Below are 17,753 nucleotides of genomic sequence, written 5' to 3'. Positions count from 1 at the left end.
TTTAAAAACTGCATACTAAGCATGCGTGATGAATGTTTTCCTTAACGCATGCACTGTGTACACAGGAAGTTAGTTAGCTGTACACTTAAATGTACACTTATTGGTTCAAAAAATTTAGGCCCCAGTCCTGCAGTAGTTAATAGAACTATTCACATGCTTAAAGTGTGTAGGTGTTTCAGAATAAGTTGCTTACACTCCTCTGTCAAATCCAACAGAGTATTTTAGCTACACAAGACAATTATTTTAATTTTCCTTTTTTAGAAAATCCAAAAATAACCCTAATGTTAATCCTACTTTACCTTGTTAAATGTAAACTAACTTTTACTTATTAACTTTTACCATAAAACATGGCCAGAGCACACAGAATTTGTGATTTATTTAAATTTATTTTGTGTATTTACTACCCAGTCTTGCTGGGTGATGAATAGCATTTGCTCTCACTAACTTCAGTTCTCAGGAGGTATTTCTTGCAAGATATTAGCTAAAGTTTTCAAAAGCATCTAAATTATTTAGGAGCCAAAGTTCATTTTCAAAGTGACTTGGGTACTTAGGCTCTTTAGACTTAGAGCATGTCTATACACAGCCGCTATAGTGCCATAGTATGGATGCTTCCCATATCAACAAAAGGGGTTTTTCAGTCAATGTAGCTAATCTACCTCTTTGAGAAGCACGAGACAAGTCACCAGAAAGCTCTTCTGTTGACCTAGCTGCGTCTACACCTGGGGTTAGGTCAACCTCTAACTATGTTGTACCATGTATACAATTTTTCACAGCACTATGCAATATAGCGAGGTTGATCTAATTTTAAATGTAGACCAGGCCTTAGGCTCCTAAATGCCTACATCATTTTTGAAAACAGAACTTATGTGATTTTGAACATTTTACCGTAAGCCTTTAATTTATAAAAAGTGGAAATCTTTACAAAACTTTTTCAACAAAAAAATCTGAAGATGGAAACAGAGGTTTACATTTTTGTAATAAAGAATATAACAAATTTAAAGACAAATACTAAGTCAAGTAAATTTCTACCGCAATGTGTACAAAACCATTAAAAATATAGTGATTAAAAATAGGTTACTACATACAGTTCAGATTCTGCAGCACTTCAGCATTACAAAAAAAAAAAATCAATGGACTAAATTCTGCCTGCAGTTATTGATTTAATTGGATTATTCTGTTAACATTACAGAATGATGATGAAAATTAGTAAGCCTTGGAATGTTTCATTAAGGAAAATTTAGATAGTTGAACACTAGCTATTTTGTTCTATTTGTGGCCTGTATTTGAGAAGATTATTTTGGATGGATCAAAGGAGTTAATCTGGATTTGTGTGTGTGAATAACTGAGGGCAAAACCTGGCCCACTGATTTTTGATTGAGGTCCTTCAAAGTTTCAGAGTGGAAAGAACAGTGTCTTGCAATAGTACCGGCAACACTACAAAGTATTAGAAGAGTATTTTTAGGGTGGAGATAGGGATAAGTTTCAACTGCATTTCCAGCTCAATTTCTTCCCCTCCCCCCTTTTCTTCTTTCTTTCTTTTTTTTTTTCAGTAGTGTTGTGTGTCACCCATCACAAGTAACAAAAATGAAATTAAGTAATGAGGTAAAGTGTGTTCTACCAGCAGATCTTTCCTACTAACATAACTCAATTAAATATTACTCGCAGTGGTAACAAGACTTAAAAGGAAAAAGCCATAAGACAAATTCTTCACTACAACTGAATTCTAAAACAAGCTTTCAAAGCCAAAAACCTTAGCACAGAAATCATAAGTAAACCAGCTTCTGATCCCAATATAAGTTGCCTGTACAATTTCCTTTAAAACAGGAACCTGAAATCAAGTTTTCCACAATACATATATATCCCTTTTAATGCCCCACCTTTCCTTCTCCCCTTTTGCACAAATACACATGCTCAACACTGCAAACGTGCAGTGATTTTTAAGTGATCTGAAGGGAAAAGGAGTCCTATTTCTCTCAGAAAAGCAACTTGTGCTGCATTCCTTTACCAGCCACAGTAAAGGTGTGACATATTCTACGCCTCAGTCCTTCCCTTTACTTCACTCATTGCAGCTTCCAAAATCCACACAAAGAATGCATGCTGGCCCACCAATACACGGAATCTTCAGAGCATTTGAATGACACAGTGTAGAAAAACAGTTTACACATCTACAATATATTGTAACTCTTAGTTCAATTTTAAATATATTTAAAAGATCCTTAGGAATGAAAACATCGGAAATGAATGAAAAACATATGTACACCTCCACCCTTGTAGGCACAGACTTTGACTAGTGAGGAAGGGCTAGAAATAAAGGTGCAATGACCAACATCTCCCTTGAACCGATTCAGATGAAGAACAGTCTTGCAGTATACCAGAGAGGTTGATTTTCATACAGCATATCTGTATTAAAGCTATCCAGTCGAAGACAGCATGCTAATTCTTATCAATTCCCCTCAGGGGAAATGCACCTTAAATTTTTTTTTTTACTTTTCGATACAATTTGTTATATTACCCATTCCTTCCTGCTTCAGACGCAAGGAACTCCCTCATTAGTGTAGTTTACTTTTTTAGATAGTTAGGACTGAAGGTGTTCCCTTTGTCATGGTATTTTTTTTGTTTAATATAGAGCTATTTATCCCCCAAACAAGAGCTGAGACTCAAGTTTTTAAGCATTTTAAAACAAAAACAAAAACAGATACCATACCAAAGCACAGCATATAATGTAAGTTTCAGTTGCAATAGCTTTGTTTTTCCTTATATAAAGCTATGTTACGGTGGACTGTGTTAGGTTTCTCCCCATCTCCTCCATTTTTGCAGGACTAATCATGGGGAAGGAACACGAATACGGAACAATCCTTGCTGAAGCTGCAGTCGGAAAAGCTTGCAGTTTGCAATCCGCAAGGCTGCGCAGCCAGTGCGGCGAAGGTCTGATGGAAATAATGGCTTAGTATGGTGCCATGTTCCTGTGCTCCTTTTAAACTCTCTAACGTAGTCATAATTGGTACCTAAAGTTAAATAAAAAACAGAAATTCATTGTACACTCAGTTACAAAGTATCAAGCAATTTAAATCTAATGATGCCAATATATTTCCAGACCAAATGGAAGAACAAAAACTGTTCTGATCAATTTCTGAATATGTTGGCAGACAAGTTTTCAAAAGAAAAGCTGAGAAAAACTTGTTTTAGAAGAACAAAACAAAGGAAAGAGCAACAACAAATTTGGTACCCATTTTACCTAATTTTCACAGTTACACATAGGTAGCTATGAAAGTAAATTAAAAATCTTTCAAGAGCCAGTAGAGAGGTAGGTGACATCGAGAGTAATTAGTTTCAAACATTGGTACAGGCAATGCCAATTTTAGAAGCTACAATGTTTGAGGATTTCAAAACACCAGTGGGATGGGTTCTTTGCTGGAAGATGGAGCACTCCATGTGAAAGAGAACATCTGGGAAAAAGAAGTTTCGCAATTATGAATAAAATATGTATGTCGTGTTCATATGACACCTAGTTTCTGTTGTGACAGATCATCATTTTGGGCAAGTTCCAAAGCAAAGAATTATAATACAGGCCTTTGAAAAAACATGTAGAAAACAAAGTCAGACATTCACCACAAGTAAGGAATAGGTCCATATATTTCAGAAGCTAAAGAGATGTTCTGTGGATGTACAAATCAATATCCTATACGGATGTAATGAACTAATTCTTTAATGTTTCAGAGACCAGTATCCCACTCTAATCATTACTGGAAGTGCCATGGGTACCTGCTCTTCTTTCTTTAAACTACTATAAAGATTTCTTAGTATTTGCTTGGCAACTATGCCAGCTCTGTGTGTCAGAGCCATTTCCAGCACAAATCCAGGGTTTAACAAGAACGTCGGGGGGGGGGGGGGGGTAGGAAAACAAAGGGAAATAGGTTACCTTGCATAATGACTTAGCCACTCCCAGTCTCTATTCAAGCCTAAGTTAATTGTATCCAGTTTGCAAATTAATTCCAATTCAGCTGTCTCTCACTGGAGTCTGGGTAGGGAGAAAACCTGGATTTGTTCTGGAAATGGCCCACCTTGATCATCATACACATTGTAAGGAGAGTGATCACTTTAGATAAGCTATTACTAACAGGAGAGTGGGTTTGTTTGGGGCGGGTGGGGGGGGGTGGGAGAAAACCTGGATTTGTGCTGGAAATGGCCCACCTTGATTATCATACACATTGTAAGGAGAGTGATCACTTTACATAAGCTATTACCAGCAGGAGAGTGGGGTGGGGGGAAAGAAAACCTTTTGTAGTGATAAACACCCATTTTTTCATGATTTGTGTGTATAAAAACATCTTCTGTATTTTCCACAGTATGCATCCAATGAAGTGAGCTGTAGCTCACAAAAGCTTATGCTCAAATAAATTGGTTAGTCTCTAAGGTGCCACAAGTACTCCTTTTCTTTTTGCGAATACAGACTAACACGGCTGTTACTCTGAAACCTATCTTGAAGAGGTAAACTTGTAACACTAGTTTCTAAAATGTCTCCTACATAACTTCATTGCTCTCCTTTCTTTCAAATGTGCGGTGATTGTCCTTGGTATATATTCTCTTAGCAACATTTACTAGTGCAAAGAAGCAATGACATCGTTGCAGAAATCTCCACAGCATAATCTTGCTATGAGTTATTATTGTTACTCAATTTGTAGGCTAAGCAGATGCACCAAATTGCTGACATACCAATGACAATGATTTTGAGGAACAGTTATGAGGTTCCTTCTCTATTGTACACACAAATCCAAGAACTTGCTGTTAGCCTTGGTCTATTTTCCTAACCGTAGCAGCAGTAATCAACCAAAATATCCTAAAAGAATTCTTAAATCTTCTGGGGCATTTTAAATCGTGTTGGTGCTCAGAAACACAAACATAGGATTCCCAGTCAAAAGGCTAAATTCTGCTGTTCGTTATCTGTCAATTTAATATAACAACTCCCCCACCCCCAAGGTCAATGGCAACTAAGAGCACAATGTGACTCAAAATCTTGAAACCTGGACCAAAATACAAAAATCTTACTCTTTTATTCTAAGAAGTCAATTTAAATAATTTTAAAACGTAAGAAAATTAGAAGAAAACAAGCAACCTGAAGTTACTAGTTCTGATTCTAACCTGTATCAAGATCTCCAATGACATAAATACTGGCCCCAATAGGTACAGCTCCATACACAAAGGAAGAACTGGCTGGGATGCATAAATTCTGATCATTTAGATAAATCCATCTGTAAGAAAAAGCAAAAATTTTGTACATGATTATTGACAAGATCTGTGCGCTAAAAACTCAGACGCTTTTCGACAAAACAGTTTTGCCAATTATAAACGTAAGCAAAATCATGCAAACTGACATTTTAGAAAGAGGCTCTCACTGGGAACTGGGCATCCAAGTTCCTTAGTGCTTGTCGATCAGCAAAGATATTGTGGAATAAGCTATTTAGTTGTTCCACAATAGCTCCCTGTGTGGACGTTGTTCCAGAATTCCACATGGAGAATTATTCTGAAATAGCTTATTCCACAACAGCTATGCCGGTCAATTTCCCTGGGTAGACAAGACTTTAGCAAGCTTTGAAAAGTCTCAGTCTTTAATACTTGCTTTTACATCTATGCTGATTTTAGGACACAGTACAGGAAATAGTAAGCTCTTATACTATGTTTTTGTTACCAGTATCTCCCCCCCTAAAATTCTCATGCCAACCTTGTAGTCCTACTCAGTCATCGTCAGAGGTAAATTATTACTTAAGAAGTATGCAGCAGTTGATGAGTTTTATTTTCAAACCAGGAACAGGAGAGTAAACACTCAGCGTGCTTGAGGATTTTTGGTAAGTGAATGAAATGTCTAGCCTTTTCGGAGAGGAAGACAGTTTTTCCAATTTTATATCATGCTCTGTTTGGTTTCCACCCCTGTTGAAATACTAGGAATCACAGCTGTTTTCTCATTAAAAGGATCCTCCATCTTCAACACCATGGCAGTCTGACTTTCTTACTGACTGAAGAAGACCAATTGTTCCTACAGATACCCTTGCAAGCCAGAAAACTAATGTGCATTCACAACAAATATGCTGACAAGACTGGTTTATACAGTTGTCTGATTGTAAATACTTGAAGTACAGAGCTGCCAATTTAATGGTCTCTTCCATGGTTTTGAAGCAAATATCTACAGATTCCTGCCACATTTCTACAGATGCTGATATACTTTTATTTACAGTTCAGTGCAGAATAATCAAGACTACTTAAAAGTAACCTTACAAGGGCCATAAAGGACAATATGGGTAAGGACAAGAACTTTTGGGGAAAAAAATTTACAGGAGTCCTGAAGATTTTGGATAAAATGCCTGGAGATTTAAGGAAAAATATCCCCACAGATGTTGCCGACTTTTTTGTATTCCTGTTCCATCCCCATCCATTACTCAAAAGTAAATTCTTTCTTGATTCAACTCAGTCAATTTGATGGGAAGCTGATATACAAATAAGTTATTTTAGAAAGAAACAGAACGATTTGTAAGGGCTGATTAAAACTAAGAATTAGACGCCTACATTTCTACTTTGCTCTGAGCTTTCTGTATTGTATGACAGAACCTCACTCCAGTCTCACGGTTCAGTACATTCAGATTTATATCTTTAAAACAAGCAAATAGCATCATACTTTGTTTAAAACAAGGAGAAAGGATGGTCTTGTGCTCAGGTACAAGGCTAAAAGTCAGGAGACTTGGGCTGTATTCTTTTGGACAAGTCACTTAATCTCTCCAAAATATCCTTTCTAAATCACCACTGGTCTGCAACACCTTGGTAAACATACCAGTGCATTACCAGGGTCAGTGCTAATGCTGTAAATAATTTGTTTTAAAATCCATACTTTTATAGAAGCCCAACCTTCAAACCGGGGTGGGGGGGAAAAGGAGGGGGAAAGTAAACAAGTTAGTCTGCTAAAAAACTGTAGTATCTTTCTCTGTGTTGAGACTGTTCAATGGGCTCAAACTACTTTGGAAATATCTTTAGAAAAGTGCTTCTGGGACACTACGCTGCATTCCAAGTTTCATCCAGAGTAAATTTTTATAGAACAGTTATAAATCCCTGAAAACAATGGGTTTGTAATGGAAACAGCTGTTCAAACTTAAGAGCTGTGTAGCAGCACAATTGAGAAACCTCAGAATTTATCATCATCAACAGTTGTTGCATCACTTCACCTTGAATAATGCACCCTTTTAAAACTCATAATTTTAGTTCTAAACTGCCATGTATATATTACATTGATTTCATCAGCAAGGCAGTCATGCAATACTGAGGTTTGTCTATAGAAGGTTCATTGATAGAGTAATAACTACATTATTGTTCCCCTAGTTGATTTGAAACATTTAAATTATTACAGGATGGATGGTAGTTTTCTTTCCACTGTTTACAGGCAACATAGGTAATACACATTGTAATTGCTACCTTTTCCAGGGATCTGGTGGTGATAAAATGTATATAAACCCCCCCACCAGCATGTCCAACTACAGTTGAGACTAATGTTAGTGAAGGACTTCTTTCCTCCAGCTTGCATTCCCACTCCCCGCCACATCAGCCTTCCTCAAGTGTTGTCTTAAGATGATGAGCTTTCGAGCATGCCTTGAAAGTTTACAATTTACTTATCCATCCATGTTAAGTCATGGGGCCCGCCCTTACAGAAAACAGCCTGCCAACAGCTCCCTCCTACGGACCAAGCGAAGCTCCAGCTTGAGTGCTTCCACTGATCTCAGCTGTGGTAGTATGGTATAGAGAGAGAGGCAGGGTTTTTTAGTTTGTTCCCATGCCCTAGTCACCCTCACACAAAACTTTTATGAAAGGTGGGTACAAATATCTGCTCTGCCTGATTCTTTCCATCCCCCAAGTTAACTTGATACAGCCTATCGGGTCCCTTCAAGTCTACAAGTATAGGTTTCAAGATCAGCTGAAATTTATGAAAGATCCAATTACTCTGCTTGTGGCTGCTCACTCTAGTTCCCATAGAAACTCACAGTGAATCACTATAACCTGGAAAAAGGACTTTTCAGTCTAATTCACCACTGCAGTCTTACTTTAAGATGGTGGGGTTTTATTCATTTATCTAGCACCAACTGGTACAACATCTGGGCATCTCGCATTATTTAACAAACCACATACACAATGTAACTTGTGTATAGGGAGAAAACCACAGCCAGTTCTGCAGGAGCCCAAGGACAACATTCACAATGAAAGGCAACATGAGACAACTTCTTCTATCACAGCACTCTAGAAAAGTTCAACTGTGAAGCCTACCAGAATAGTTGTGTTCACGCAGCCCTGCGGGTTACAATCTCGTGAATCAGAGGAAGAGAGAGTTTTACGGACAAACACCCCCTGCTGCAAACACACTGCTTCCCTTCTGTACCCCCGTGGGAGCTGTATGGAAACAACCCCTTACTGTTTTTGGCAATTTTACTTCTCTTTGCATGAATGAAGGGGATTCTGCAGAAAGTACCAGATCTTGTTATAGCTGTCATTTATGGCTGCAGCTGAAGAGATGTGGGGCAGGAGAGCAACTGTCTACCATCAGCTAACCCCTTACAGAGCAGACACTTTAGGAGGGCCGCTTCATTGGGTCTCTTCCATCTCCCTTACTAAAGGACAGTCATGAAGGCATAGATTCTAAGATTTCATTTTTGCTTCCACCTACTGCAAGGAATGCACATACCAATATTTTCACTACATCCGAGAATCTCATTCTGGATTAGATCTAGATAAACTGACAAAAATTTTAATGTGAATAAAAGGCAAACGGGGGGTGGGGGGGAAGGGGAATTTAATTTGATTTACAATAAAAAATAAGACTACTTTGAGTAGGAGGAAGTTCTGAGGTTGTCAACCCTCCAGGATTGGCCTGGAGTCTCCAGGAATTAAAGATTATGTTGTGATGAAATCTTCAGGAATTCGTCCAACCAAAGTTGGCAACCCTAGGAAGTATACCAATACAGAAAAGTACGCTGAATATGCAGAAGCGTGAGAACTTTTCACAACTCCACTGGAAACATGTTCTTTCTTAATGGACCTGACGTCAGTTTGTGCTGGGAAATCACGTGAATCAATTCAGCTTTTGGGTTCATTTACACAAGGAACTCACGGATTATGAGCCTATGTGACCCTAAAACTAGCTGAGAGCCCAACAGCTTTTCTAGTGTGGATTGGAACCAAAACCAGAAATAATAGAAGCTGTAATTACTCATGAAAACTATGTATTTAAAAAATAGCCAAACTTTTCAGAAATGATTACAGCAGTTCTAACAGTTAAGCAAGGAAGCAACAAAAACAGGAAGGGCAAGAGGTCATTTTTCATCAGAGTTTGATTCAATTCCAGCTTATTGTAGGTTGCTTATTTGCCTGCTGTTTGCATAGTATGCAACTATACTGTACTGAGAAGTTCACAATACGCAAGAGCTACGAAGTACTCTTTTGTAAGGCTACTCTTTTGTGCACTTATTTTCTGTAAATCGTTCTGCTGAAATCAAACTGAAGGAAGAGGCGGCGACAGCTTCCTTTGTAACTGTAGACAGAGCTGATAGATGATAAGGCATGTAAGACTAACAACATATGTTTGTATATCTCCATTGAAGATGACGGGGGAGGGAGAGGGACACTTGAGCTTTTCATTTTTTTTAAAGCAATAAGTGAATACAACTAAGACATGGCCCAAACAGCTGTAATTCATAATAAGAATTGGTAAGCGTTCTAATTCTGAATTAAAAGTGAAGTACAGAGACAGAATACAGCAGTTTACATGAAAAATACACTGTCTAAAGTGTGTACCTACTGTGAACACAATCCTTACAAATAAAAAAAAGTGTCTATTTTCAATTTTACTTTATACATTTGACAGCACTTCATGCATCGTCCATATCTCCTTTACTGATACTGAAGATATCCTGGTACATTTCATGGGAGCATTTTTCTGTTTCTGGTTATAAATTTTGTTGCAAATTAAAAAAAAAATAAAATAAAAAAAAAATCTGGACATCCTATTTAAAGGCTTCTCTCTCTATCAAATACTGGAATATTATAGAAATTAGTCAGTCATTTTAAAAAATTCAGTTTAACAAGGCATCACTTCTAAAACAGCCAAAAAAAATGCATACAAATTTTAATAGTGCCTCTCAACCCCAAGACTATCAAAGCATCTCAAATCCAATGTACAGAGCACCAGTGCCATGCAGCAGTTTATGGGGTTGAGGGCAGAGCCAGGAAGTCAGCTTTCTCACAGAATGTGGCACTATATGTTGGAGGAATGCAGAATTCTTATGGGCCACTCTGTACGTTTTTGAATGGAGTCATAGGATCCCCAATACTGACATTAAACAGGCAAAATCTTTGCTTAAAGTCATCATCCAAATTCTTCCATCCCCACACCTGATACACCAGGGTGAGCTGGATGTCGCTCAACAGATAAAACTTTGGAGGCATGAAAGACTGAGTTGCCTTGACCTGTGGGGTCTTGAGAGTTCAGACACAAAGTCTGGTGCTACATCATAAAGCCACCTCCACCCCATCTCTTCAAAACTTCCTTTAAAGCTATCTAAATATATCCAAACTGTTTTAACTAGGACATACAGTTCACAACCGAACTCAAACAACGTGGATTATAGAACGATCTCAAGAGGCCTGGAGAGCAAAATACATTACCTACATATTGTCAGTCAAATTCATACGCCTAGATGCAAGATCATTCCAAAACCAAACTGATGCAGAATTTTAAAAAGTGAGATTATCAGATATAGCAACACTTAAGACGTCATGAGGACTACTAAAACTATTTAATCTTGTCCACATCATATTATAGTGTATGCTGACACTCCACCTTGTTTCCCTTTAAAAGCTCTGACAGCTATTTTATTAATGGTCCTTATAATTAAGTTTTGTACAGGTCTCAACATTTAGACGTTTGTTTCTAAAAATGCCTCATCTGGTATGAAGAGATGTAGGCAAACTGCTAGGCATTATAAGAGTTTGTAATAACAGAAAAAGATAGTAATTTAGGTGGGGGCAGAGGGAAAACTATGAACACTAAAACCATATGTGGCAGCCTATTGTCAGAGTGAGATAAAGGCATTAACAAATTAAGGCCTCGCTCCTGCAATTCAGTTCATACCTTCTGCTTCCATACCAATGCACCCTTGAGCCTGTGCAGATCAGATAACCAAAATGAGGCCCAAGTTCTCAAGTAACAAGATCCAGGAGTTGGAATGCTACTGAAGGGGTGAGGGATATAAGAAGGGGATTGGATAATCGGCACATATATGTTGCTATATAAGTAATAAATATTATTAATATCAAATGGCTGAGTTGACAGCTGGGGATTTATTGAGAAAAATTTGTTTCCATTCACAAAGGAGATGTACTTGATGACAATGTACAGACTATTCCAGCATCTGCTACCTGTAACTAACCTCAAATCTCCACGATCTGCAAGTATGCAGCAGCTGTCGTTTTTCTGCTTCTCTCAGAGCTGTTGGGCCAAAACAGGCAAAGTTTTTGTTGTTGTTGTTGTTTTAATTCATTTTTGGGGCCCACTTACAATTTGATTTCCTGCTATGAACATATCAATGAGAACGTGAGAATCTTCCAGTCAATAGTCTAAAGATGTTTATTCATGCAGCAAACTGTAGAAGGGGATGTTGCTATCATCACAAGTGAAAGCCAGAGAACAGAAAACATTTAGTTTCTGTCTACACAACAGTAATTGGCTCTCTGTGGTACAATACACAAAAATCAACAGATAAAGGAAAAGTCCAAAAGGTTTTTTGTAAGTATCTTCCCAAAGTATGTATATTATGCACTAATCTCATTTCTGCTCCTCCATTTAACACAGAGGCGAAATCCCAATTATATTTCCTTAAACTTAACACTCTGGATAGCTGTGAGTCATATGCATACACACCAACACCACTGCAGCTTTAGTCAGAAAATAAGTGGTTCCAATATCATCCATGCATTTTAACTAGACACAAATTTTGAAGTGCACTGCCTTTCTAATGGTATTGGGATCCGAGATGTGTTTTCTCTTCCTTTATATAAGGGAAGCCTTTTTGAAGGGACATCTTCAAAGCATGCAGTTTCCTTCACAATTCCCCTACTATGGGAACAAGTAAAGTGTCCAGTGACAAACTACTATGCAGTTAAGAGAAGACGGATTAATTAGCGGCAAACAGGTAAAGATTTAATATTTGTGTATATCATAGTAATGACATACTGTTGAATCATTCTGTAATATGAGGAGCAAATGTTACTCATTTAATTCAAAACTCATGCTCAGCAGAGTGTTAATGAAGTTATAATGATGTATATACAAAGCATATCTTTTATAGGACATAAGTAGAAGATTCTGTACTCCAAGCAAAGCAGTACAGATATTTTTTATTATTATTAGAATATATTATCCACAGATTTGAACAATTATTTAAATTTCAGCCTTCCACTCAAATTCAAGTAATGAAAAGTAGGAAATGACAAGGCTGAATTAGATGAGAAAAATGAGTTGTACATGTTTTTCCAGTGACAGCCAACTTACCCTCATTTTGTTTCATTTTGAAACTTAACACACACTGTATTATATCAGTAACAAGATCACTTCATTATACCAGCAATCTTTCTTCAGAGAATATGAGCACTATTGAGACACTATAAAAAATGTTTTGTCTCTTAATATGCAGCCTCTTTGTATACAGTCTTTTTGAAATAGATGTGACTGCAATAGTTACAACTTCACTGGACTCTAAAATGCTTTTAATGACTAAGATGAACTATATTCAAGTTATGCAGCATTCTGAATGTATTTGAAATACTCAATGACTGCTAATCTTCATTACCAAGATTTATTCAACTAAAATATTACATGGTAATATAGCACCCTCTTCTGGTAAACAGCATTATAAAAAAAAATACTATCCCTTCTAGCTCTGGTTACTGAAGCTACCATACCATCCAAGACAGGAAGCAAATGTTACAAAGCTGGAATATTACCATCATTTACTTCTGGACTATGGGCCAAATTTTTATCTTGGTCTTCATCACTTCTCCATTTTTGCAGGCACCAATAAACCTAGCATAATTTTACACTTGTGCTTCAAGATGCTTAGAAGTCCAGGTCCCTAAATGCACTCTTAGTTATTGGCATCTGCAAGACACGGAGGCTATTGTCTGAAATCCTGGCCCAGATGATGACTAAAATGGAAGCGAAGGTTAATTTTTTCTGCGGGGAGGGAAAGAGACCTTATAGTCTTGAGAGATATTCTTTAAAAATTTGACAAGTTCAATTAACATTGACAGTTACAGTATTACTAATTTGCCTTTTCCTTTACTAGTTTTACAAGAGTCAATACCAAAACTTACTATAAAGAAACCCATCCTTGTAACTGCTGAATAGTTATAGCTTTACTCAGTTGAATAGAATCTACTGTGGTTCCTCATCTAACATCTCTGCCCAAAAGTGGCATCCTTGGAAGAGTTTTTAAACCATTGCCAGTTATCAACATTTGTACTAAACCCACTAAGAAGCAATGACAACAACTCACCTGTCATCCCATCCATATCCAAAACTTTTTAGAAACTTTAACATGAATCAATCAGCATTGCTGGAAGTTTTAAAATTATCATGTTAACATGGGATCTGGAGTCCTACTCCAAACAACTTTTGAAAAACAGATGCAACCTGGAACCATTTCAGTACAAAAGAGTGGCAGTCCGTGGGGGTGGGTGTTTAACACAATTTCAGAAGCTAGATCTTTCTTTTCTGAGCCCCCAACCCCCTTGCCATTTTTGTTGGTTTATAGTTACATTTTTCCCAAAGCCTCTCTCCCCTCTATTGCTATATGAAGGGACCATGGAAGCAACAGGAGACACCAATGACAGCTGGACTATACACAAAGTAAACAAACTGGAAAAAATATAGAAAAAGCTATTTTTCTTTTAGGTTATTTCAGTTATAGTCATCTTTGGTTTTACTTGTAACAATAGATAAAATATTTTCACACCAAAATTGACGATGTCACTTTAAATCTCCATCTTCAGAGATAAAAATCAACCTAGATCCCACTATTTTATTTTCGTTCAATGGAAAGCCCACAAGTCTTTATATATAAAGACAAGGTCTTGAGACATGAACATTTTTATCCCCTCTATCCACTCCAGCTCACTCCTTGAAACTCTTAGAATTTTTGACAATTATAAAAACTATAGCACATTCCTGATTTATAGTGAAATAAGGAGGGAAAGAAACACAGCAGATATTAGACCTTGTAAGTTATGAACAACCAAGAATTATGCATAGCCATTACCTTGCTAACAGCCACTTCCTTTGGTAAAATTGATACCACAGTTAGAAATATCTAGGTCAGTTTGTTTGAGGTAAGAGGAAGAAGAATAACTGGCATTTGTTGAAAAATTACATGAACTGCAATGCTCTATTATACCACAAGGAGAGAAAAAAAGAGTAGGAGCGGAGTTAGAGATTTTCTAGGTCTACTCCTAGAACTACTTACCTTTTAAACTCATCATGATAGAATTCAGATTTGCATGTCACCATCTCACTGGCCTGATTATCATCACGACTTCTGACTCCACCAAACACGTAAAGCTCTGAGGCAACTCCACATGCCACTGCCCCAAATCTGAGAGCCAAAAGGAGAAGGAAACAAAGAATATTTAACATATATACACCCATCACCCTGTCCATGCCCTAGCACAATTCTCTAGCTCTTCCATATTCAGCAGAATTAGATCAAGTATGAAGTAATATTTAAAACCGCTCATAAGTCATTGTACAAAATAATAGAGCAGCAGAGTATCTCTTTGGAGACAAAGATCTAAGTTCAAATTCAGTATGAATTGTAATACTGACACAATACCATTTATGTTTTTCATCCTGTATAATAGCAGTAATTCTTGCAACATAGGGAGTCTACATGAAACAACTATCTTTGGCCACAGATCCTCAGCTGCAACTGAGAAGTATCCAATGCTTCTAGGAGCAAAGGGGTCAAAGGTGGCTTTGACCATGGAGTTGTCTGAGAATACTGCTCTAACTTGCAGTAGCAATAGGAGAACCAAAGGACTGTTGAGGTTACAGGGACAAACCATCCCGATGAGTCGAAAGAATAGTAAATATGGCAGGCGACCGGCTTGGCTTAACGGTGAAATCCTAGCAGATCTTAAACATAAAAAAGAAGCTTACAAGAAGTGGAAGGTTGGACATATGACCAGGGAAGAGTATAAAAATATTGCTCGGGCATGTAGGAATGAAATCAGGAGGGCCAAATCGCACCTGGAGCTGCAGCTAGCGAGAGATGTCAAGAATAACAAGAAGGGTTTCTTCAGGTATGTTGGCAACAAGAAGAAAGCCAAGGAAAGTGTGGGCCCCTTACTGAATGAGGGAGGCAACCTAGTGACAGAGGATGTGGAAAAAGCTAATGTACTCAATGCTTTTTTTGCCTCTGTTTTCACTAACAAGGTCAGCTCCCAGACTGCTACGCTGGGCATCACAAAATGGGGAAGAGATGGCCAGCCCTCTGTGGAGATAGAGGTGGTTAGGGACTATTTAGAAAAGCTGGACGTGCACAAGTCCATGGGGCCGGACGAGTTGCATCCGAGAGTGCTGAAGGAATTGGCGGCTGTGATTGCAGAGCCATTGGCCATTATCTTTGAAAACTCGTGGCGAACCGGGGAAGTCCCGGATGACTGGAAAAAGGCTAATGTAGTGCCAATCTTTAAAAAAGGGAAGAAGGAGGATCCTGGGAACTACAGGCCAGTCAGCCTCACCTCAGTCCCTGGAAAAATCATGGAGCAGGTCCTCAAAGAATCAATCTTGAAGTACTTGCATGAAAGGAAAGTGATCAGGAACAGCCAGCATGGATTCACCAAGGGAAGGTCATGCCTGACTAATCCAATCGCCTTTTATCATGAGATTACTGGTTCTGTGGATGAAGGGAAAGCAGTGGATGTATTGTTTCTTGACTTTAGCAAAGCTTTTGACACGGTCTCCCACAGTATTCTTGTCAGCAAGTTAAGGAAGTATGGGCTGGATGAATGCACTATAGGGTGGGTAGAAAGCTGGCTAGATTGTCGGGCTCAACGGGTAGTGATCAATGGCTCCATGTCTAGTTGGCAGCCGGTGTCAAGTGGAGTGCCCCAGGGGTCGGTCCTGGGGCCGGTTTTGTTCAATATCTTCATAAATGATCTGGAGGATGGTGTGGATTGCACTCTCAGCAAATTTGCGGACGATACTAAACTGGGAGGAGTGGTAGATACGCTGGAGGGGAGGGATAGGATACAGAAGGACCTAGACAAATTGGAGGATTGGGCCAAAAGAAATCTGATGAGGTTCAATAAGGATAAGTGCAGGGTCCTGCACTTAGGACGGAAGAATCCAATGCACCGCTACAGACTAGGGACCGAATGGCTAGGCAGCAGTTCTGCGGAAAAGGACCTAGGGGTGACAGTGGACGAGAAGCTGGATATGAGTCAGCAGTGTGCCCTTGTTGCCAAGAAGGCCAATGGCATTTTGGGATGTATACGTAGGGGCATAGCGAGCAGATCGAGGGACGTGATCGTCCCCCTCTATTCGACATTGGTGAGGCCTCATCTGGAGTACTGTGTCCAGTTTTGGGCCCCACACTACAAGAAGGATGTGGATAAATTGGAGAGAGTCCAGCGAAGGGCAACAAAAATGATTAGGGGTCTAGAACACATGACTTATGAGGAGAGGCTGAGGGAGCTGGGATTGTTTAGCCTGCAGAAGAGAAGAATGAGGGGGGATTTGATAGCTGCTTTCAACTACCTGAAAGGGGGTTCCAAAGAGGATGGCTCTAGACTGTTCTCAATGGTAGCAGATGACAGAACGAGGAGTAATGGCCTCAAGTTGCAGTGGGGGAGGTTTAGATTGGATATTAGGAAAAACTTTTTCACTAAGAGGGTGGTGAAACACTGGAATGCGTTGCCTAGGGAGGTGGTGGAATCTCCTTCCTTGGAAGTTTTTAAGGTCAGGCTTGACAAAGCCCTGGCTGGGATGATTTAACTGGGAATTGGTCCTGCTTCGAGCAGGGGGTTGGACTAGATGACCTTCAGGGGTCCCTTCCAACCCTGATATTCTATGACTGTGTCAGCAGCCAGAAATCACTGGGGCCTACACAATGGTGCCCTGGCTATCCCCTTTCCCATCCCACCTCTCCAGCACTACATCTGAGGCAGCAGCTACTATGACAGCTTCACACCACCCGACAATTAAGTGAGACACACGGAATCCACCTTCAGGCCACTTTTGCCAACTTCAGGACTGCTTTGCATTACCAGAATGGCACAAAACAGCCTCAACTTACCAAATGACCCGGGCCTTAGTGTTAAAACAGCTGTTAACTAGTAAACATATACTAATGTCAGACACGCACACAGCCACACTGAAATTAACATTAACAATTGATTAGTTTTTTTAAAAATAAGTGGGTTTGGACCATGTTTTTAAATCCATATCATTTTTGGTTTTAAATGATAAACAAGTGTCCTTGTAACCTGGATGTGCACGTGCATCTTATTCACCTTCTCTCTTTTAGTGGACAGATGGCTGTCCATTGCTGAATCCGAGGGTCGTAACATTCAACAGATTCGAACAGTTTTCCGTAGGAGCCTCCGCCCATGGCATAGATTTTCTTCTTCATAGCTGCATAGCAGCCAATCTTTAAAAAAAAGAAAAATCA

At 38.8% G+C, this 17,753-nt stretch overlaps 1 protein-coding gene across 1 annotated transcript in view; it reads right to left on the bottom strand.

Annotated features, from left to right (window-relative positions):
• Positions 1-348: 348 nt before the first annotated feature.
• Positions 349-17,753, bottom strand: part of GAN (gigaxonin) — a 43,310-nt gene continuing 25,905 nt past the window's right edge. Inside the window, exons 8-11 of the mRNA XM_077831428.1 lie at positions 17,596-17,732; positions 14,547-14,675; positions 5,140-5,249; positions 349-3,005 (exon numbers count right to left, since the gene is read on the bottom strand). Coding sequence (XP_077687554.1) covers positions 2,824-3,005; positions 5,140-5,249; positions 14,547-14,675; positions 17,596-17,732 — 558 coding nt within the window. The 3' untranslated portion in view covers positions 349-2,823. The remainder of the gene's footprint in view (positions 3,006-5,139; positions 5,250-14,546; positions 14,676-17,595; positions 17,733-17,753) is intronic.

This window comes from Eretmochelys imbricata, chromosome 12 (assembly GCF_965152235.1).
Source record: "Eretmochelys imbricata isolate rEreImb1 chromosome 12, rEreImb1.hap1, whole genome shotgun sequence".
NCBI classification, from domain to species: Eukaryota; Metazoa; Chordata; order Testudines; family Cheloniidae; genus Eretmochelys; species Eretmochelys imbricata.
The sequence above is the reverse complement of the archived record's forward strand: the minus strand, read 5'-3'. Positions and strand labels throughout refer to the sequence as shown.